Source organism: Panulirus ornatus, chromosome 23 (assembly GCF_036320965.1).
Source record: "Panulirus ornatus isolate Po-2019 chromosome 23, ASM3632096v1, whole genome shotgun sequence".
Lineage (NCBI taxonomy): Eukaryota > Metazoa > Arthropoda > Malacostraca > Decapoda > Palinuridae > Panulirus > Panulirus ornatus.
Window position 1 is genome coordinate 6,141,360 of NC_092246.1, and position 23,795 is coordinate 6,165,154.

At 38.4% G+C, this 23,795-nt stretch overlaps 1 protein-coding gene across 6 annotated transcripts in view; it reads right to left on the reverse strand.

The window, feature by feature from the left end:
- Window positions 1–809: 809 nt before the first annotated feature.
- The window catches only part of LOC139756744 (cathepsin L-like), a 48,209-nt gene continuing 25,223 nt past the window's right edge, over window positions 810–23,795 (reverse strand). For 4 of the 6 annotated variants that reach the window (XM_071676485.1, XM_071676488.1, XM_071676486.1 and 1 more), the window contains 9 exons: window positions 23,241–23,291; window positions 18,639–18,843; window positions 18,133–18,281; window positions 16,269–16,365; window positions 13,767–13,918; window positions 10,927–11,040; window positions 9,523–9,616; window positions 7,786–7,859; window positions 810–3,510 (listed from right to left, as the gene is read on the reverse strand). In XM_071676485.1, the coding sequence (XP_071532586.1) occupies window positions 3,436–3,510; window positions 7,786–7,859; window positions 9,523–9,616; window positions 10,927–11,040; window positions 13,767–13,918; window positions 16,269–16,365; window positions 18,133–18,281; window positions 18,639–18,843; window positions 23,241–23,291 (1,011 nt within the window). In that variant the 3' untranslated portion in view covers window positions 810–3,435. Of the gene's footprint in view, window positions 3,511–7,524; window positions 7,599–7,785; window positions 7,860–9,522; window positions 9,617–10,926; window positions 11,041–13,766; window positions 13,919–16,268; window positions 16,366–18,132; window positions 18,282–18,638; window positions 18,844–23,240; window positions 23,292–23,795 lie in introns of all 6 variants that reach the window. The other 2 variants (XM_071676487.1, XM_071676484.1) reach the window with 1 other exon arrangement.

Sequence of the window (23,795 nt, forward strand, 5' to 3'; positions counted from 1 at the left end):
TATATGGATGCCTGGCGTGTGGGAAAAAAGAACAAGGTGGATGTGCAGGAAAATGAGATGTCTGAGGAAAATATGTGGTTCATTGAACAGAGATGATAGGGTTAAAAGAAGAGAGTGGTAAAAAGAGTATGTATGAGAGCTGAAGAGCAAGTCCTACAATGGTTTGAACATATAGAAAGGATCACTATGAAAGAAACCATGTTGGAAGCAGATGGAACAAGGAAAAGGGGGGAAACTAAGGAGGCAATGGAAGGATGGAGTGAAAGATCCTTCGTGAAAATGGCCTATACATACAGGAGGGAGTATGCAGGGATAGGAAAGTACAGACACAATTGTTGGGATAATGGAACTTACCTGAACAGGATACTACACATGTGTATATTCATGTTGTCTACTAATACTGAAGACATTTTTGTTTGTTAACAAAATGTACCTGAATATTTACAATAATATAAATAATATCATATGTACAACAATGTGCATCTCTTGCACACGCCATCACAGCTTCCCTAAATACATCCATCAGCTTCCTTAAATACATCCATATTTTTCCTATGTGGAGAGGGAGCCTGGCTCTCGTGGGGGCCAGGTGGGATAACAAACCCAACCCACTAGGCCAAGGGTGGGCCACCCTAGAACATAGGGCCCACACCTCCTAGGTTGTAGGGAGGTTTAATCACAAACAACAACAACATGGATAAAGAAATGTTGCTCAACTTAAACTGTGGATACAGAAGTTTGCAGTTAAATTTTCAGCATAGATGTGCCCATTTTATCTTTCAGTGTGCAGCCACTCAGAAGATAAAAAGCTTAGTTAAATCATTTATTAGTCAATTTACCACAATGTTATTAAGTATTAAGATCAATTACAATTAACAAAAGTCCATCTGTGATAATCACTTTTAATCTATTATGACAACAGTCCTTTCAGTTATACCCATTATCTCAAGAGTATACTGTCATCAATATAAGAACTTATAAATTTATAGAACTCACTTTTCATAAATTTTTTGACAATAAAAAGATTAATTTTTCTAAAACCATTTTAAAATGTTTCCTAATACAGTAACTTTATTCTGAACAGCACAACCTTGATATGTAAGAACTTCAGTTTACTACTGCTTATACTGGAAGTAACTGTAAGCAATATTTATATTTAAAGATAAGTTCATAAGGTACTTGCATTTCATATACTTCAATTTTGTAAATATAATACTGCTTTTTTGCAATTATGTTAAAATTGAAAAGTAATTTATCTAGATTCAAAGTGACATTCTTGCAAGTTCCTCAGTAATGTAAACATCCATATGGTGAAAATCAATGTACAGCATCACTCAAACCATCTTTGAGAATATATTTATATTATTTGTTTATTCATTTTATTTATTTTACTTTGTCGCTGTCTCCCGCGTTAGCGAGGTAGCGCAAGGAAACAGACAAAAGAATGAATATATTTACCTTTTACATTATCCTCACTACATCCATGAAAATACTTGTTTAAACAAATACCTTCTGTACAAAGATACTTATGCCTAACTTTAGTTTCTAAAATTAATGAGAATAATCATGACCTTAAAATCTATACACTTTTAACCTTCCTTAAAGTATATGCTTTGAGATTTAGACTTGTAAACAGGTTATAATTATCTAGTAATGGAATCCTTAGCTACATAATATTGCCAATACAAAACATTTTCTATGTGTAAACCAAAAAAAATTTTGAAAATCTCATAAGCATTAACACCAGTACATATGTAATAATGAGCATATACTATCCCTTACACAAGCTGAGTATATATCTATGAATATTGCATTTCTGGTACTTAAATCAGCGGCCTATAATTTCCACTGATTTCATGCACTGTAGGATATAGTTTGAATACTGTAAGTTCTGTAAGTTCTAAAAAGATGGTAAAAGACAGTTTTTCACTTATGCATACTGCCAATACAAAATGTTTTCAGTGTGTAAACTTCAAATGAAATGTTGAAAATCTCATAAGCACTAATCTAATTTACAAAACCAATATCTATGAAATGACCACTACATTAACATCAGAACAGATGTAATAATGAGCATTTACTATCCCTTAAACAAGCTGAGTATATATATATATTCCTATAAGAATATTGCATTTTTGGTACTCAAATCAGCTGCCTATAATTTCCACTGATTTCATGGATTCTAGGATAGTTTTAATACTGTAAGTTCTAAAAAGATGATAAAAGATACTTTTTCACTTATGCAGCTTAAACAAGGAAAGTCTAGAAATGCAATATAAAATAACCAGTGATACCTCTCCTAAGCCTTGACTATCTTCAGACTACCTTCTCCATCTGAGCAAAACAATGGCAACTGAAATCGCTTCTGCACATCTAAATGGTACCACATTCACCCTTTCATGGATACACAAGTCATACACTGCCTTACTGATGGCTTCAAACTTGGGCAAAAGTTTAAATGGTATCCTTCATTTTAGCCATGCGAAGCTCAATAGTAAGGCTGAAGGCTCTTAGGGTCTCTCTGGCAGCCTGAATATCATACACAGTTGACCTGCCAATATCACAGGCTGATAATGTCTTTCATCAGCACTCCGTATCTAGTGTGTCTGGAATTTTCAACTTTTGTGATAAGCACAAGTTTCATGGGTGCCTTCTTTGTACTACACTTCAGCCTAGTTACCATACATAAACTATTAAATGGAGGGATTAAGTTAATGATGAAAAAAGAAACAATACACTACTTTCATAAAATCCACATTAAATGACAAATAAAGTACTGTAATACAATGCACTCCTACATAGTATCAATAATCATAAAACACAGAAAGTGTACTAGGTTTCAGAGTTCCAGGAAAGAAATTGGAAGTCTACACACAATGAAATGGGTCAGTAAATAATAGGATTAGACGAATACTGGAAAGGTTGACAGGAGCAATACTCGTCAAAAGGATGAGAGGAATGCTTGAAAGGTTGACAGGAGCACCACCAGCTGATCTGATACTTCTTTATGAGCATTAACCAATCAGAGCTGTTTTCCAAAAAGGATGTGACAGAGCAGAAATGCACCTACTCAGAAAAATGAATACTTTCTCTCTCTTTCAATATTAGGTCTTCCATATATCTGAGTTTTGGAGAATCTGGCATTCAGGTCTAGGTTTGGGAGGTATCACTGCAATCTAAAATTTCATGTAAACATATATTCATTTGAATGCCTGTCCTACCAACAACCTGTGAATTGATTATATGGGTTTCTGTCTACACATAACAAACATGAAAGTTCAAGTCCAACTCCATTAACAATTATTGCAATAAAAAGAAATGAAAATACTGTACTAGAAAGTGGAGACTTCAAACTTGCTCTACTCAAACCCCTATATCAGTGTTTAGCTTGTCATGTGTTGACTGTTAAGTAGATGACACAATTCTTTAGCTCACCTAAGGAACAACAGCACTGGTGGCCATTTGGTTGACACCACATGTACCATCACCACGATACACACGGTAATAGCCCTGAAAAAAATTTTGTTCACTTAAAGTTGTAAAATATGTGAAGCAAATATAAATGAATAACTTACAATCATACCCAATCAGAAATGTGAAAAAATTTCCTGAAAAAAGTATTAAAGTACTTTCCCAAATTTGTTCATCATAGAAGTCTTCAATCACTCTTTTCACCCCATACAAACATGAACCTAGCTCATTCCATCCACTCATCTGGAGTGGACAGTCTCTCCGCAAAACAACCATTCAAGGCATCATATGACATTCACTCTCCAATTGAATTACATCAACCCAAAAGCAAAACACAAACTATACGCCATAAGAACACTAACTGGCACCAGAATTGGACAAGAAAAAGAATCCCTCAACATCCTATACATACAGTTCATCCACTCCATTTAACACTATGCCTCATCTACTTGATCTTCTACCCTTTTAAAAGCAAAGATGCAAATCATATTGAATAGTGCACTAAGAACAATCACTGGCTGCCCAGCAACCACAGGCACTTACACCACAATAAAACAAATACCTTCCCAACAGAGTCCCATCCCAACATGAACAGCATTCAATTCTATGCAACAGCACTAGACCCCTTCCACCTATACCACTCTGAAACTATCCACCATCCCCCAAGTAGAAATAAAAAGCTAATCCCTGCCTCACTTTTTAGGAAACTCTACTCACAGATACCTCCACACCCAACAAATATAACAAAGACAAAACAAATATACATTGGACTAATTAAACAAGCACTACAAAGCCAATCTTCCAACTCGGTCTTATATTCTAACCCACTATACATACATTCATCAGAAACAAAACTACCCACAATTTCCCATCTATGCTCTGGACATCAACCACTGCCACAGCAATATAAACCTTGTTTCAAAAATATAACTACCATAAAGAAGACATCTGGACACTTCTACTCAGTTGCCCTCCACTTGCTACACATAAGACACACATCACAATACTTCAAGACCCATGGCCACAACCGGTGGACATAGCAATCCCTGAGTACTACAGGAAACTCACAAAGAAGGTATCTCTGTGGCAATAAGTAGGTGAGAAAGAATTTTATTTCTGTATTCTCCACACGTCGTAGACAGTAACTAAAGGGGGTGGGAGCTCAGGGAGAGAAAGACCCTCCCCTTCTTGAATTCCAGTTTCTACATGGGGGAAACAGAAGGAACCAGGCATGGAGTGCCCATCTTCCTCAAAGGCTAAGATTGGGGTATGAATGTGTGTGGATGTAACCAAGATGAGGAGAGAGGAGTGACAGACAGTATGTTTGAAGAAAGAAGCCTGAATGCTCTGTCTCTGAATTAATGAAGCTCATGGATAAAGGGGAAAAAATCTGGAAAAATGTCAGGAGTAAAGTCAGGGGTTGCTGAGAGGACAAGAGCTAAAAAAGAAGCACTAATCCAGAAGCAGTTGTGGGAGTGTGTGATAAAGTGTAAGAAAGTAAATTCTAGAATGATATGGGTAAAACTGAAAGTGGATGGTGAGAGATAGGTGATTATTAGTGCTTATGCACCTGGCCATAAGAAGAAATATCATGAGAGGTAAATGAAACCTGGCCATAAGAAGAAAGATCACGAAAGGCGTGTTTTGGGAGCAGCTGAGCCTTCAAGGAGGATGAGCACTCCCCACTTGACTCCTCTTCAATTTCCCTTTTTAGAAATAGAAATACAAGGATGGGTAAGTTTCCAACCCCCTGCTTCTGCCCCCTTTCGTCGCCTTCCATTATATATCAATATCATTTTATTAAACTTGATCACCATTTTCCACATCAGCGAGGTGGCACCAGGAAACAGACAAAGAACGACCCATCCACTCAAATGCATGTATGAACAAGGGGACAAGAAGTGGGAGACCAAATTGGAGGTGGAAAGATGGAGTGAAAAAGATTTTGGGTGAAAAGGGCCTGAACATGCATGAAGGTGAGAGGCATGCATGAGACAGATCGAATTGGAGCGATGTGGTATACCAGGGTCAACGTGCTGTCATTGGACTAAACCAGGGTATATAAAACATCTGGGGTAAACCATGGAAGGTCTGTGGGGCCTGGATGTGGATAGGGAGTTGTGGTTTCGACACATTACACGTGACAGCTAGAGACTGTGTGAGAACGAATGTACTCAAGGACATATTCATGCTTGCCTTCATCCATTCCCAGAGCCACCCTGCTCCAGAGGAAACACAACTGCAACCAGCAAAGCAGTACCAAGTAACAGACAAAGATCGGCCACATCCACACACTAGCTGTCGTGTGTAATGCATCAAAACCACAGCTCTATCCACATCTGGGTCCCAAAGATGATCCCACATCATTCCAATTAACTCTATTCTGTGCATGCCTTTCATCCCCCTGCATGTTCAGTCCCTGATCACTCAAAATCTTTTTCACTCCATCCCTCCACCTCCAGTTTGGTACCCCAGGTTTCCCTGCTCCCTCTACCTCTGAAACACATATCCTCCCTGTCAACTGTATGATTTAAGCATACACTTTGTCAGAAACATTTCCATACATTTCATGTATATCTAAAGAAAGGGAATTTTGTGGTATGAACATCTACACAAACTGCTCAATACCTGAAAGGTAACCAAACAGGCCTGTCCTCAGATGGCATTCAGCATCCTCCATCCCCCCCTCCTCACAACCTGAACCTTTCTTGAAATTGTGGTGGGAAAGCTCAAGGCATACAAATACATGTAGAGTGGTTGCCAGACAGACATATAAGTATGTGCTGAATATATGAGTAAATTGTCAGAATCAAATTAAAAATACATGTAAACTAAAAATCAAATGTTTTCTGGAAAGTTATGAATAACAATTATTCTAATGATCGTAATATTTAATAAGCTTTTGTGCCCACCACATGGAGGAAAGCAAACAGCAATTTTTCACATCACACACAAACACAACATATCAAGTCACTCACCATAATGAAACAATTATGAATACAAAGAAAATCTGTAAGAATGTTACAAGGAGGAGCTGACCCCCAGAATCCACTCAAGAGTAAAGAATAAGACAGTTACAAGATCTTAAGCTTCCTCTATATGCCATTAAGTGGCATCTTTGAAGCAACGCTACTTTACGCCTAAACTAGGCAGATACACACAGTGAACAAACACATCTGGATGAATACTGGATGGGCAGAGGAGTAAGCAGAAGTATGGCTGGTAAGAAGTTCCAAAGAGTGTTGAGATGATTATCATACTGCATTTTATCAATCACCCTCTAATATATGAAAGTATGTGTCTATTAGACTGGAAGTGAGACAACAGAGAAAGAGTACATGCATATAATTAAACAGAGGACTGAAGTATCTTCACACATGTAACTGGAGAACCCAGGTGGCAACACAGGAAAATGTAAACAAATGATCCCAACCAAACATCACTAGATATTTCCTTACAAATTTCTAAATGCTGTTTTGAATATTTATAAGAATCTTTGAGTTTATAAAGAGTAAGAGCTCATTCTGTGATAACAAACACAGTAGTCAATAACTTGAAGCATATGCATAGAAAACAGTCAAATGGTAAAAAAAAAGTGAATGACAGCCTATGTCAAGTATTTAACACCTGTCTGCAGCCTTTCTTTACCACTCCTCACCAATGAGGCACTTAAAACAATTATATACTCTCAGAGGAATGTTTGTAGCCTAAACATTTCCTAACTTATTTTCATTGTTATATGAAAACCTGAAAGTACTAGAAAAATTTTTTTGATCAAACCTTAAAATCCCTGAATTTATCAGTTTTTTGGGCAGAGAAAAGAAACCAACCCTGGAAATTCAAGATTCATCTAAATATCCAGTACAGCATTGTACTGCAGTATTGCATTTCCACTGTTGAGTCTGCAATCTCAAAATAGTTCTCTCCTATATATCATAAAATTCATTTTCTCCCAAAAGAAAAGTCAAGTTATTCCAAGTTTAAGTATTCTGTTTACATTACCATCCAGAGTGATGCTACCTTCACTCAAACAATCCCATCCTCAATACTTGCCTGTTCACCCCAATCCTCTCCCCATGAATTCTTAACAATCCAGAATGGTAGAGTCTTCTTGAACACTGGGTAAGCTGCAAGGAAACCCAAAATTAGCTAGCAACTACAAGCACAAATCAGTCAGTAAAAGGTTTAACAACTGGGTTGGATGTTCTAAGGACTGTGTGTACGCCATTTTCCTTTGGAAATGAGTCGCACATAGGAACATACAATTCCAGAGACAAACCTTAAAACTGTCTACATAAAGATTATAACACATACCTGCTCACCCCAGTCAGCCCCCCAAGAGTTCTTGATAATCCAATAAGGCTGCTTTCTGTGTAGGTATTTGGTGGCTGGAGAGACAGAATTAGTAATTATGTCAATTAAAATAAAGTCAATGATATTCTGCACTGTAAAGCTGCTTTCATACCCTACTCTCAGCTACTGAGTTACTGTTTTGCTTCTAAGACCCAATATTGTGTATAATTCACTGCACACCCTTGTATGCATTTAAAGGGTATTCAAATTCATCTTTTTTCCATTTCAAACAAGAACATATCAACAGTTCATTTGTTTTGGTCCTAATGTATATGTTGTTATGAAATTGTGTTCTTCTGTGTGTGCTGGGTTGTATTATATTGTATAAACTTAGTACTGTGAAACAATACTAAGTACATGTCCATGGCTTAGCCGTAAGAGCCAGCGGGGGAATGTGCAATTGATCTCAGCAGAGTGACAGCTGCTAGGCAACCATGCATCAATCATATCTCAACAATGATGTCAGCATCTCATTTATGTCAGAGTGGAGTGATGGTTGGTAGGGGACCTCTAGCCAATCACAGCTGAGATGTTGGCCTGCCTAGGTGACATCAGTCTCGACTAAGGTGTCAGCATTACTCACATATTTCTTATTTTCAATTTCTAGCGAATAACAGTCGAGATGTGAGCCTGCCTGGGTGACATCAGTCACCTCTCAACTGATGTCAGCATTTCTTTTACGAAAGAACTGAGTGGAGTGATGGTCAGGTGAATTCAGTATCTCATTTGCATATTTCTATTTGTCAAACAATCATAACTGACCCTTTCTATTTGTCAAACAATCATAACTGACCCTGTTTAGTTACTTCCTCCTATAAACACCACGTGAGGTGCTGTGTTGTTCATTCTTTCAAACTGATGGTCCCAGTGAGAAGTGTAATTTTCTCTTACCCATAATCTGTAGCTACTGCATTGTATTTTCTTGCATTTATTCAACTGTTAACTTAGGTTGGCTATATTCCGTCCATGTGTAAAGTGTACTAGTATTATCATTCTCATAATCGTGCTTGTGTGGAGGAAGAGATTTCTTGGTTTGAAAACTTACTTGGATTATGTTTAAAGTAACTTCTTGTGTCCTGTAAATGATTTTGTACTAAATGTTTCTTTTAATGTAAATAGTTTTTATCCCTGTATAATATCATCCCTTAACTTTGAAGTAGCAATGTCCACGTTGTGCAACACTGTGTAAACAACCTCCTCTGCTTGTGTGTCCAAGTTTGCCTAGAGGTTGTGAGATTCCAATAACACTATATTTTTTATATATCAAGTCAATGGAAACAATCTAACAAAATAATGTACCACATTCTCCTCTGCAAACTAGATAGCAATGGTGAAAATGCACTTGAGTCTGGATTATAACTGTCTAATATCTATTTCCACATCAAAGTGCTACATATATTTTCTTTAATGTAATCAGAAAGAAATGGATGCAACCAAAAGCAAAGATGTGTCCTGATTTAACAAACTTAAAATAATATACCTCTTTTATACTTAAAAAAAATCTTCTTTTCAACACTCTGGGTATTTAAAATTTTTCTTCATTCCAGCAACTGAAAGAAAAAGTTAATAAAACAAGTTTCAAATGCCAACAACTTCAATAAAAATATCAAGCTAACAAGTTCTAAAAACCTAACACAGCACTTGCAAAAACATATCAAACCCATAAAAGAATCTTTATGCATTAAATTGTCAACTTACTGTGGACACCAAAGCCGACGATGAGCATGCCATGATCCAGGTCTTTAGGATTACACAAGAACTTCAAGGGATGAGACACTCCACCATTATAGAACTGCAAATATTGGACATTTAAAAAGTATAATATTAAATGTTCAACTACATAATAAGGTTTATACTTTCTTCAACTGGTCCCCATATTTTGCAAGAACTTTAAGCAACAGTTTCTTTAATACTGTATTTCAAATAAAATATCCTACATATATTATCATCAATCAAACCAAGTACAGGTACACCGCCAATTTTCCAGCACACTTGATCCCAAAGCCTTGCCGGATTAACCGTTTTGCCAGACCAACTGTGGTCTCATAATAATAATTCATCAACACACCTCTAAGCCACTTATTATACATCTCCCATGCATCTAAAGTATACCAAGGACTGCTAGAAATTTAAACAAATATTAAATGTTTGAGCACCCTAAGATGAATCCTGTGGGGTCTTCTTCGTCTTCTGTTGTTAGTGTTTTCCTAGGTGTGTATCGCCAGAATAATGCAGTTTCGTCTGCATTATACACCTGCTCAGGACTGAGGTGCTCATCGGCTATGAGTCTTGTAAATTCGTTCACATACTCGGCAGCTCCTTTGTGGTTTGCAGACCGCTTTTCTCTGCACACTTTATTCATGGAAATTCCATGACACTTCTTGAATCTTTGAAGCCATATTTCACTACAGTCATGCTCATGTAGTAATTTAAGTTCTTTATGGAACAATGTAGCCTGGTTCATCATCATGTTACCTGACAAGTCCACTCCATCACTCCAATGCTATCGAAACCATTCCATCATCACTCGATTATGCTCAGTACTCTCACCATCTTTCACTGTTTTTCTAATTGTCATTTGCTTCTTGGAATCGCTGTCTGCATAGAATTTCAACATTTTCTTCCTTTGCTTCTTTATATCATAAACAGTTAATGAGCTAATACTGTAGAAGTCACACAGCTTATGCACCGAAACACCACAGTCCATTTTTTCAACAGCTCTACTTTATCTTGGATCGATATGGACCGGTGTTTACATTTGACATCACAACTGACACTCTCATATGTTTCAGAAGTAATAGCTAGGATGAATTTAAGCAAAATAAGCTAAGAATCTCAAAGAATTGCGGTATCACCACCAACAAGCGCAGTGTAAAGAATGTAAATAAGCGCGCCCCACACACAATGGAATCTGTGGATGCCCAGTAAACTACTCTGGTGGCCACAGTAATTTCAAGTACCCTTACGTAATTCTGCCTGGACTAAAGGAGGTACTGAACCATCAGTTGCCGGAAATTAGGGGGTGTAACTGTATTATGCAATAACTAAAAGGATTTCAAATTATATTTCAACCTGTTGCAAATTACATAAACTAGGACTAACCTGAAGAGGGTTGGCATTTATTCCAATGGAAATTGGTCCATTCTTCATAAGCCATTTGGCAAGGGCAACCTCATCTTTAGGCAATTCCAATGATCCATTTACAGTTACCTTCACCTGTACACAAACAATCATAATCAATACTATCCTAAACTTACAGGAGCAAAAAATTATTTTGATCTTTATTACAGTAAATAAGTAATTCAAGAAAAAATCCAAGCATCATACTGTGCTAAAAGTGGCAAAATAAACAACCTAACTCACAGACAAGTGAAAGTTTAGAGTAAATGTGAATAACAGCAAGGTTATTAGGTTCAGTAGGGTTGAGGCACAAGTTAATTGGGTTGTAAGTTTGAATGGAGAAAAATTGGAAGTGAAGTGTTTTAGATATCTGGGAGTGGACTTAGCAGCAAATGGAACCATAGAAGTAGAAATGAGTCACAGGGTGGAGGAGAGGGCAAAAGGTTCAGGCAGCAATGAAGAATGTGTGGAAAGAGAGACCGTTATCTCAGAGCAAAAATGGATATGTCTGAAGGAATAGTAGTTCCAACAATATTGTATGGTTGTGAGGCATGGGCTAAATATAGGGTTGTACAGAGGAGGATGGATGTGTTGGAGAAGAGATGTTTCAGGACAGTATGTGGCGTGAGGTGATATGATTGAATAATAAATGAAAGGGTAAAAGAGATGTGTGGAAGTAAAAGGAATGTGGTTGAGAGAGCAGAGGAGGGTGTGTTGAAGTGATTTGGACATAGGGAGAGAATGAATGAGGAAAGATTGACAAAGAGGATATATGTGTCAGAGGTGGAAGGAAAAAGGAGAAGCGGGAGACCAAATTGGAGGCAGAGGGAGGGAGTGAAAGAGATTTTGAACAATCAGGGCCTTAACATAAAGGAGGGTGAGAGGCATGCAACAAATAGAGTGAATTGGAATGATGTGGTATACCGGGGTTAACATCCTATCAATGGACTGAACCAGGGCATGTGAAACGTCTGGGGTAAACCACGGAAAGGTATGTGGGGCCCGGATATGGATAGGGAGCTTTGGTTTTGGTGCACTGCACGTAATTGCTGTTTCCCATGTCAGCAAGGTAGTGCCAGGAAAAAGCAACAGGACAATAGTTGGAGGGGTTAGAGTGGTCACCCTTCTTAAGAAAGGGATGAATCAATGCATGCTTCCAAGAAGGAAAAGTTTTGGTTTTGAAACAGAAACAGAACAGATGAGCAAGCACAGGTGCAAGTTCAGAGGCAAACTCTTTTAGTACAGGTGGATGGATGTCATCAGGGCCATAAGCCTTGCTGTGTCCAGTGATAGCAGCACTTTTCGGACAGTCCAAAAAGAGATTACAGGAAGGGGGATATGATTAGTAAGAGGTGCATCAAGGGGTGAGAGAATGTTAGTCATCCAAGGTGGTTTTAGAGGAGAAACAGGAACCAGAGTGGCTTTGTCTAATGGCAGGGACAGCTATATTACTGTCAGAACAGAAAAGTGAAGGAAAGGTACAGCTACAGAAGTTGTTAGAGATGAACTTAGATAAAGACCAGAAAGATCTATCAGTGGATGACAAGGAGAGGTTATTACCCTTACTTTGAATAAAGGAACGCTTTGCTTCAAGGGTGAAGTACTTGCAGTAATTATGGGTAGTGATAAAAGCTGAATGTGAGCCAGAGGAAGGAGAGTTTTTCCAAGCCCAATATGCCTGATTCCATGCCTGAACGGCCTCAGAACAGGAACAGTTGAACCATGGATTGGGTGAAGAGGTTGTCTTGCGGAAAGAGGGGATGAATGTTTCCATTCCCACAAGAATAACCTCTGCAATGTGTCTGGCAGAGACAAAAGCATCCTCACATAAGATACAGTAATTTACCGAAAGATAATCAGAAAAGGAGTCACATAAGTTATTCCAGTCAGCTTTGTTGAGGTGCCAGTATTTACACATAGATGGGACTGCTGGAGGGAAAGGTGACATTAGCATGGATACATTAATAAGGGTGTGAACATACGAACCAACTGGCACGATTATGTTTATACAGCGGGATGGACCAGAGGTGAAAAACAAATCCAAAATATTTGGAGAGTGGTCACAGTAGTCATGATTATGAGTAGGGTGGGAGATAATTTGCTTTAAATCAATGAAAATGAAGACTGTGAAGGCTTCAATCCCTCCAGCATCCGTATGGGAGGAATTCAATCATTCACTATGGTGAACACTGAAATCCCCAAAGTAGAGGATCTCAGCTTGCAGAAGAGAGGATGTCACAGTCTCATGGCAGAAGTATAGACAGTCAAAGAAAGACATAAAATTTGCAGAATCTGGAAAGCAATAAGTGAAACAGAGGAACAATGTGGTAGTTGAGAGATGGACCTTGAGCCACATAACATCAAAGTTTGGGAACTCAAGGGCACTGAGGCATCTACGACAGGTAACAAAAGGGCATGTGTGGCAGTGGCCAAGCAATACAAATACAGGTGTTCACATATATGTAGGAGTTAGAACTATACATCAAGCTCAGATCATGTAAGCACAGAGGCTTAAATTATTTCTGTATCACTGGCACTGAATCAAAACCTTAAACACAACTAAATATCCATTAATTATCGCCCAAAATTCTTTAAAGTTAGCTTAACATGAACTCCAGCACCCTACACAACAGTCCATTATCAGCCACTGAGGGCCCAAACATTCTTTGTGAGTAAAAGTTACAACCCAAGCTACTGTATGTATATTTCTTATTTATGTCAACATAAGTATATATTTGTAACTAGATCAATATCATTATTCTTCCACAATAATTTCCAACTTACTTTTTCAAACATTATTTTTCTTAAAACATATCCCTTACCAAGGATTTGTTGAAATGGCACTGTTCTTCTTCAGCATCATATGGGTAATCACTTTCTGTCTCCAAGCCACCCATTCTCTTAATTTCTTCATAGGCATTCTCTGGTAAGCCTCCATGACAGCCTTCATCACTTTTGTCACAGTCAACAAGTTCTGTGGAGAGAATCAAAGAATTTAAAAACTTTTGAAGTTTCCAAACAAAAATACTGTATTCAGCATTTCCATTCTGTTTTCTCTTTATAAAATTTCTAGTTTCTTCCTAAGTAAAGCAGAAATGTCCAAAAATAAGCTTCATATACTGCAGCTGTTGCACTTTTCCCAATTTCTTGTCTATTCTAGTCAACATCAGGGTATGCCATTTTCATATCCACTTCTACCTACGCACCACTAAACTTTTGAATTCCTTTCCTTGTCGTGTTCTCCCTTTAAAATCTCCTCCCTAGCTTCAAAAATTACTTGTGTCCACAAAAGGAGCTTTTCATATATTGTATATATATCTATATCCCTGGGGATCGGGGAGAAAGAACACTTCCCACATATTCACTGTGTTGTAGAAGGCAACTAAAGGGAGCAGGAGCAGGGGGCTGGAAACACTCCCCTTCCTGTACTTCAATTTCTAAAAGAATTAACAGGAGTCAAGCGGGCATTGCTCATCCTCCTCGAAGGCTCAGATTGGTTTGTATGAATGTGTGTGGATGTAACCATGATGAGAAGAAAGGAAAGGTAGTATGTTTGATGAAAGAAACCTGGATGTTCCGGCTCTGAGTGAAACAAAGCTCAAGGATAAAGAGGAAGAATGGTTTGGAAAAGTCTTAGGAGTAAAGTCAAGGGTTGGTTAGAGAACAAGAGCTAAGGAAGGAGTAGCACTACTCCTAAAGCATGAGTTGTGGGAGTGTGTGATAGAGTGTAAGAAAGTAAATTCTACATTGATGTGGGGAAAACTGAAAGTGGATGGAGAGAGATGGGTGATTATTGGCACTTATACACCTGGTCATGAGAAGAAAGATCTTGAGATGCAAGTGTTGGGAGCAGCTGAGTGAGTGGGTCAACACTTCTAGTGCATGAAATTGGATATTTGTAATGGGAGATTTAAATGCAAGGTGAGTAATGTGGCAGTTGAGGGGTTAATTGGTGTACATGGGTATTAAGTGTTGTGAATGGAAATGTTGAAGAGCTAGTGGATTTGTATGCTGAAAAAAGACTGGTGACTGGGAATACCTAGTTTCAAAAGAGAGATATATACAAGTATGCATATGTGAGTAGGAGAGACGGTCAAAGGGCATTATTGGATTATGTGTTGATAGGTGTGTAAAAGAGAGATTTATGGATGTTAGGTGTGTAAAAGAGAGACTTATGGATGTTAAATAAGCTGAGTGGGGCAGCTGGTGGGATGTCTAATCACTATCTTGTGGAGGCGAAGATGAAGATTTGTAGAGGTTTTTAAAAAAGAAGAGAGAATGTTAGGGAGAAGTGAGTGGTGAGAGTAACTGAGCTTGGAAAGGAGACTTGTTTTGGGAAGTACCAGGAAAAACTGAATGCAGAATGGCAAAAGGTGAGAGTAAATGATGCAAGGAGAGTAGGTAAAGAATGGGATGTATTTAGGGAAGCAGTGACTGCACGTGCAAAAGATGGATGTGTTCAAAGTAAAATATTTGAGGACAGCATGTGGTGTGAGGTGGTTTGATCAAGTAACTAATGAAAGAGTAAGAAAGATGTTTGGTCATAAAAAGTGTGGCTGAGACAGCAGAAGAGTGTGTGCTGAAATGCTTTGGACATATGGAGAGAATGAATGAGGAAAAGTTGACAAAGAGGATGTGCGTCAGAAGTGGGTGGAACAAGGAGAATTGGGAGACCAAACTGGAGATGGAAGGATGGAGCGAAGATTTTGAGCGATCGGTGCCTGAACATGCAAGAGGGTGAAAGGCATATACAGGATATAGTGAATTGGAATGATGTGATATAATGGGGTGGACAAGCTGTCAATGGACTAAACCAGGGAATGTAAAGCACCTGGGTAAACCATGGAAAGGTCTGAAGGGCCTGGCTGTGGATAGAAAACTGTGGTTTTAGTGCATTACACAACAGTTAGAGGATGGATGTGAGCAGATGTGGCCTTTCTTCATCTGTTCCTGATGCTACCTTGATAACCCAGGAAATGGAAATAAGTTTGAAAAAAGAAAATATGAAAATACTAAACATTTTGTGATGGAATGAAGGTTTGAAAACAGATATACCCTTCAATTCCTGCTATCTTGGGTCCCAAATTTACACTATGGTCACAATTTTTCTTCTATCAATGAAACTGCACTGCCAAATTATTGGGCTTTGTCAATTTTTGACAACTACTAAAACCTTAACTTCTTAAAAAGTTAATAACTTCATCCAACAATACTTAGTTACATATTTTTCAAAATTCAGTATCAAAGCTTCACAACCACATACACTGCACTTTATGTGTTACATGAGTTTCATGAATATATAACCCTTAGAAACTTCATCTCACCTTGTTCTGAAAGAGAGTACAAATGCTTATGCTTGATAGCCCACTGACCCTCCACATTGCCAGTGACAGAAAACGCCCAACAAGAGCCACACATTCCCTGAAAAGACATGTTGGAAACATAATAGGGAGAGTCAAGACCTACAGCAGAGTACTGCTCATTATAAGTAATGTTTTTATACCCTTCAAAATAATTTATTTACATGATCACTGTTACCTGCATTAACGAGGAAGCACCATGAAAAAGTTGAAGAAAGACACATCCACTCACATACAAATATATACACATATACGCACATACACATACATGTACATATATTTTTTTCTTATTATTACACTGGATCGCCGTTTCCTAAGTCAGCAAGGTAGTACCAGGAAACGATGAAGAACAGCCCATACATTCATATACACACACACACACACACACACATATTTTTTTTTTTTTCATACTATCCGCCATTTCCCGCGACAGCGAGGTAGCGTTAAGAACAGAGGACTGGGCCTTTGAGGAAATATCCTCACCTGGCCCTCTTCTCTGTTCCTTCTTTTGGAAAAAAAAAAAAAAATATATATATATATATATATATATATATATATATATATATATATATATATATATATATTGGAAAGGATCACAATTTGGCACATTGGAAAGGATCACAATTTTGCACGCGATCAAGTATATTCCAATGAGTCCACGGGGAATGTGAAACACGATAAGTTCCCAAGTGCACTTTCATGTAATAATCACATCATCAGGGAAGACACAAGAGAAAAATATAACAGTAGGTTGATGTGCAACGAGGAGACGTAGCTAGAACACCATTTGGTAAACGTGATTGTCCAAGACAGACAACGAGCGTTTCATGAACTTATTATGTGGACAAGAAGGTGAATTGTTTACAAATTTTATTAACAATAAAGTTATTTAATTTGTACAGACCTTCACTAACAGTGACATTATAATTCTTTGTGTATCTAATAATAGAAGATTCAATGATATTTCTTGTGGTACTGAAGTTAGAGTTAATAACTGAAAAGGCATCAAGGAATTTATCATTGAAAGATCTAGGGTACATTAACTTAGATCCAATAGAATATATCTTCTCAAACTCATCATCAATATACTCTGGACTACAAATACATAATGCCCTAAGGAACATAGGTTGAAATGATGATAATTTAACTCTGTCATGTTGAGATGAGTAATAATGGATATATAAGCATACATTGGTAGGTTTTCTGTATATACTAAACTTAAACTTGTTTCCTTGCCTATGGATCATGCAATCTAAAAATGGTAACATACCATTACTTTCATATTCTACATTAAATCTGATGGAAGGTACTAAATTGTTAAGTAAGGGGAGAAAATGAAAATAATAGCATGTTATCATTTTTAGATTGCATGATCCGTAGGCAAGGAAACAAATTTAAGTTTAGCATATACAGAAAACCTACCAATGCATGCTCATATATCCATTATTACTCAACATGACAGGAAGGTATGCTCATGTATCCATTATTACTCATCTCAACATGACAGAGTTAAATTATCATCATTTCAGCCTATGTTCCTTATGACATTACGTATTTGCAGTCCAGAGAATATTGATGATGAGTTTGAGAAGACCATTCTCAAGGGCCATTCTTTCGTCTGTTTCCTTGCGCTACCTCACTAACACGGGAGACAGTGACAAAGTATAATACATATAAAATAAATAACTTGCTAAAGTGCAAAGGGCATGAACACACCCTGTGACCAAACAAATCATTATTTTTCTCATCAATCATAACATAGCACTCAAAAACATAAAGCCACAAAAAAATCATAAGGACATGTAAGGAATATGAAGCTTTATCTAACCTGATCTTTTACTGAAGTAACAACACCATGGTCCCTCCAGTCAAACCTTGTTGGCACTTCAATGTCTTGAGGGATGACTGCTAGGTTTGCTGATGAATGTTCTGGCTTCAGGTCAGGACGGAAACCCAGCATTTTCCGGAATTCTTGCTCTAAGAACAGACATATCAGACATGCATAAGTTACAAACATATTTTCATCATGGAACTGCCTGAACTGCCTCATCTTTGAATTATCATGAATTTTTACTATTGCAAATTTTGACAATAACATGGTCCAACTGTACTTCCATAGTTGCAAAGGAAACTTAAAAGGTATCACACTTATAAGTTCCAGTCTCATATTTCAAGGCATCATTAAAGCACTGTGGAATTCAGTTTCATATATGTTGGTTGAAACTTAATAGGTATCATACTTAAGAGTTCCAGTCTCATATTTTGTAGCATCATTAAAGCATTGTGGAATTCAGTTTCACATATACCAACATAAGATATGCTGAATCTGTTTACCTGTAAGGTCAGCAAATCTGGTAGGTCCATACTTTGCTGAACCTCTCTCATTCTGCTGAAAAAGGTGAACCTTCCTCATATTTTGACGGAAGATACTGAACCTTTTCTTGAACTCTGCCTGGTTGTTGTATGACTTGTTGTACGTCTTCATAAAGTTCTTGAACACACCAATGTGACCCAAGTCATGTAAGTCACCACCCATTTTCTGTTTTAATGTAAAATTTGTTAAATAGTAAATTTTTCTTGCAACAATTCAAGAAATGGTATACCTTCAATGCAACAAGGTTATTTTCCTACATTAAATTGCAATATTTCTTGCATTCTTAATTTGATTTTCCTATTTGATGCTCACCCAAATTACCCCCATTATTTCATGGATACATGCAAAACTTCTAAATGTGTGTGGAAGCCCTAATATTAATGGTAATTCCTGATAGGATTATCACTGATTTCACCTATTTTTTGTAATATTTTTCTTAATAAGTTGAACCTGAATTCAAGCATTAGTTAAAAACTTGAAGAACAGAACTGTGTAGAATATATTATACTTTATATCATACTATATCGTTGTTTCCTGCATCAGTGAGGTAACGTTAGCCAGGAAACAGACCAAGAATGGCCCATCCACTCATATACACATATTTTTTTTTTTTTTTTTTTTATACTTTGTCGCTGTCTCCCGCGTTTGCGAGGTAGCGCAAGGAAACAGACGAAAGAAATGGCCCAACCCACCCCCATACACATGTATATACATACGTCCACACACGCAAATATACATACCTACACAGCTTTCCATGGTTTACCCCAGACGCTTCACATGCCCTGATTCAATCCACTGACAGCACGTCAACCCCGGTATACCACATCGCTCCAATTCACTCTATTCCTTGCCCTCCTTTCACCCTCCTGCATGTTCAGGCCCCGATCACACAAAATCTTTTTCACTCCATCTTTCCACCTCCAATTTTGTCTCCCTCTTCTCCTTGCTCCCTCCACCTCCGACACATATATCCTCTTGGTCAATCTTTCCACACTCATCCTCTCCATGTGCCCAAACCACTTCAAAACACCCTCTTCTGCTCTCTCAACCACGCTCTTTTTATTTCCACACATCTCTCTTACCCTTACGTTACTCACTCGATCAAACCACCTCACACCACACATTGTCCTCAAACATCTCATTTCCAGCACATCCATCCTCCTGCGCACAACTCTATCCATAGCCCATGCCTCGCAACCATACAACATTGTTGGAACCACTATTCCTTCAAACATACCCATTTTTGCTTTCCGAGATAACGTTCTCGACTTCCACACATTCTTCAAGGCCCCCAGAATTTTCGCCCCCTCCCCCACCCTATGATCCACTTCCGCTTCCATGGTTCCATCCGCTGCCAGGTCCACTCCCAGATATCTAAAACACTTCACTTCCTCCAGTTTTTCTCCATTCAAACTCACCTCCCAATTGACTTGACCCTCAACCCTACTGTACCTAATAACCTTGCTCTTATTCACATTTACTCTTAACTTTCTTCTTCCACACACTTTACCAAACTCCGTCACCAGCTTCTGCAGTTTCTCACATGAATCAGCCACCAGCGCTGTATCATCAGCGAACAACAACTGACTCACTTCCCAAGCTCTCTCATCCCCAACAGACTTCATACTTGCCCCTCTTTCCAAAACTCTTGCATTTACCTCCCTAACAACCCCATCCATAAACAAATTAAACAACCATGGAGACATCACACACCCCTGCCGCAAACCTACATTCACTGAGAACCAATCACTTTCCTCTCTTCCTACACGTACACATGCCTTACATCCTCGATGCACATATACATATACATATACATATCAACATATACAGACATATACATATAGATACATGTACATATTCATACTTGCTTACCTTCATCCATTCATGTCACTACTCCACCACACAGGAAGCATTCCCCCACCTTCAGTGGTATGCATGAAGGAATTGTAGATCTCACAGTTATATGGTTGTGAGACGGGATATAGATAGGGTTGTACGGAGGAGGGTGGATGTGTTGGAAATGAAATGTATGAGGACAATATGTGGTGTGAGGTGGTTTGATCAAGTAATGAAAGGGTACGAGATATGTGTGGTAATAAAAAGAGTGTGGCTGAGAGAGCAGAAGAGGGTGTATTGAAGTGCTTTGGACATATGGAGGGAATGAGATAGGAAAGATTGACAAAGAGGAAATATGTGTCAGAGGTGGAGGGAACAAGAAGTGGGAGACCAAACTGGAGATGTAAGGATGGAGAGAAAAAGACTTTGAGCGATTGGGGCCTGAACATACAGGAAGGTGAAAGGCGTGCAACAAATAGAGCGAATTGGAATGATGTGGTATATTGGGGTTGATGTGCTGTCAATGGATTGAACCAGGGCATGTGAAGCATCTGGGGTAAACCATGGAATGGTCTGTGGAACTTGGATGTGGATAGAGAGCTGTGGTTTCGGAGCATTACACATAACAGCTAGAGACTGAGTGTGAACGAATGTGGCCTTTTTTGTCTTTTCCTGGCACTACCTCGCTGGAGGGAGGAGGGAATGGTATTTCATGTGTGGCACGGTGGCAACGGGGATGGATGAAGGCTGGGAGTTGTAGTTTCAACGCATTACACATGACAGCTAGAGACTGAGTGTGAAATAATGTTACCTTTTATGTCTGTTCTCCTAGTGCTACCTTGCTGATGTGGTGGGTGGCGATGCTATTTCCTGTGGGACAGGATGGCACCAGGAAAGGATGAAGGCAAGTGAGTATGAATATTTACATGTGCATATATATATATATGGTTGTGTATATATATGTATGTATATGCGTATATGATATGTATATGTACATGTATGGGCAAATATGTATATAAGAGTGTACATGAATGGATGGGTCTTTCTTCATCTGTTCCCTTACGCTACCTCGCTGACGCGGGACACAGTGATCAAGTATAATAAACAAATCAATCAGTGGATGTTTAAATTATAGAGGTATAATTCAAATGCATGTGCAGTTGGTATGGTGAAGTGGAAAGATGTGACTGGGAAGACAGTGGCATACGCAAAACATGTGATCAGATAGGAGTTGTGTCTACAGGAGGTAGAGGTTATGTGGACCAGGTGTTGGCACTGAAGAATTTGTGTGAGAAACATGTGAAGCAAGAGTGATTTACATGTAGCATTTAAGCATTTTGGAAAAGCTCATGACTGGAATGACAGATGCCTTAAAGAAGATGCTACAAAAACATATTCAGTTAACAGAAAATTATGAAATGTAGAAAAGAGAATTTACCAGAACAGTAAGGAGGGTGAGAGGTTCTCACAGCAGGTAGGATGCACCAAGGGTGTGTGATGTCACCAAGGTTGTTTAATTTGTTTACTGACAGGGTGGTGAGGACGGTAACTGTACGAATCTTAGAGTGAGGGACAGGTCTACAACATACTGGGAGTAAGAAAGTCCAAGAGGTGAATCAATTGCGGTCTGCAAATAACAAAAAGGTGAATCAACTGCTGTTTGCAAATAACAAGTTTCTGGTTGTGAACCTGAAAGAGAAACATAAAGCTGGTGACAGAGCTTGGGAGAGTGTATATAAGGAGAGAGATGTGAGAATGTAAACAAAAATAAGGAGAAAGGATGCAGCAGGATGAGGCAAGATGATCTGAGAGTAAGCAGGAATGAGAAGGACCTGGAATAAGAAAGTGCTTTAAATACTTGGGAGTACTCTTGGCAACAGACAGGACCATGGAAGCTAAAGTGAGTCACAGAGAAGTATAGGGGGTTAACGTCTTGGGCACAATGAGGTGTATGTGGAAGGCGGGCAGGATCACTGCCTATGAGGGAAATGGTTCATATGTCTGATGGTATTGAGTCCTCATGGTGTTACATGAGTTAGAATCTTGGACCCTGAATGCACAAGAACAGAAGAAGATGGACATGTTGTATACTCACATATCTCCTTACCCCATCAAACATGACACTCACAGAGTAATGACTCAAAAAGCACCAAAAAATCCACTAACCTGGTACAAATGAGTTGCACTTTCTCATCTGCATTCTACACAAGGCCCACCTCTATTATATCACAATAATCAATTCAACATACAATACGATCCCTCATACTCAAGATGCAACTTCCTCATTCAAGCCATGCAAAACCTACTTCTCAATTATCCCCCACTCACCTCACGCAAATATAAACACACCATCTCACTTCTCGACCTGTGGTCCCACCTGGTGGATGTAGCTGGCTTTCTGAATACTGCCCAGACCCTAAAAAGGATTTCCTGAGACAGAAAAGTAAGTACACACGTGTCAGAATCTGCCAGTGAGATTACACCTCGAACCACAAGCCACCTTCAGCAAGGCTTCATCATCATCGTTGAAAGGATTACAATCCCATCAAGGACCTTTTTGTTCCAAAGGAGATTTTCAAAGAGTCCATCATTTCCTCCAGCATGGAATGCAATTAAAAATCTGCAACCCTACAAAAGGGGTCCTAATGTATAATATCAACATATGCATAAACATCAAGGATAATGCTAAATGTCTTAAATCTATTTCAACTATGAGTATAATTTACCTTGCCATGTTTCTTGTAGTCATGGTCTCCTTGCCCAAGCATATGCTGTTGCTGCCAGAAAGATACAAGATATTACTTTTGTATACAGATATACAGCTTTGGATTTGGATTACCACCATATTTACTGAAATATTCATTAGTAATTGGATACAGATTCATACACAGAAAGTTCTTAATCATCCAGCAATCACCAAGAAAGCTATTGTATATGGAATTTCCAACATCTTTTAATAAATCAATCCACTTTTATCCATCATGTTTTGACCATCTCTGAGACCATTTGAAAAAATCATTCATTCATATTGGTGACCACTACCGCTGCTCTGCAGTGCTCTTCACTGTCTTCCCACCATGCTTCAGTTGCAAAGCAACATTACAAGCTGATTTTCGTTTTGGACATTTTCCTTTATCCCACACTGTGTCATCAAATACTTTACCAGTAAGACATCATTACACAGACATTGCAAACGAGTGCAAAGTAAAATGAGTCTTATTAATGCATCAGAAATCAGACATTTGTAAAGTGCTTCAGAGAGAGAGGTAAATCCATACACT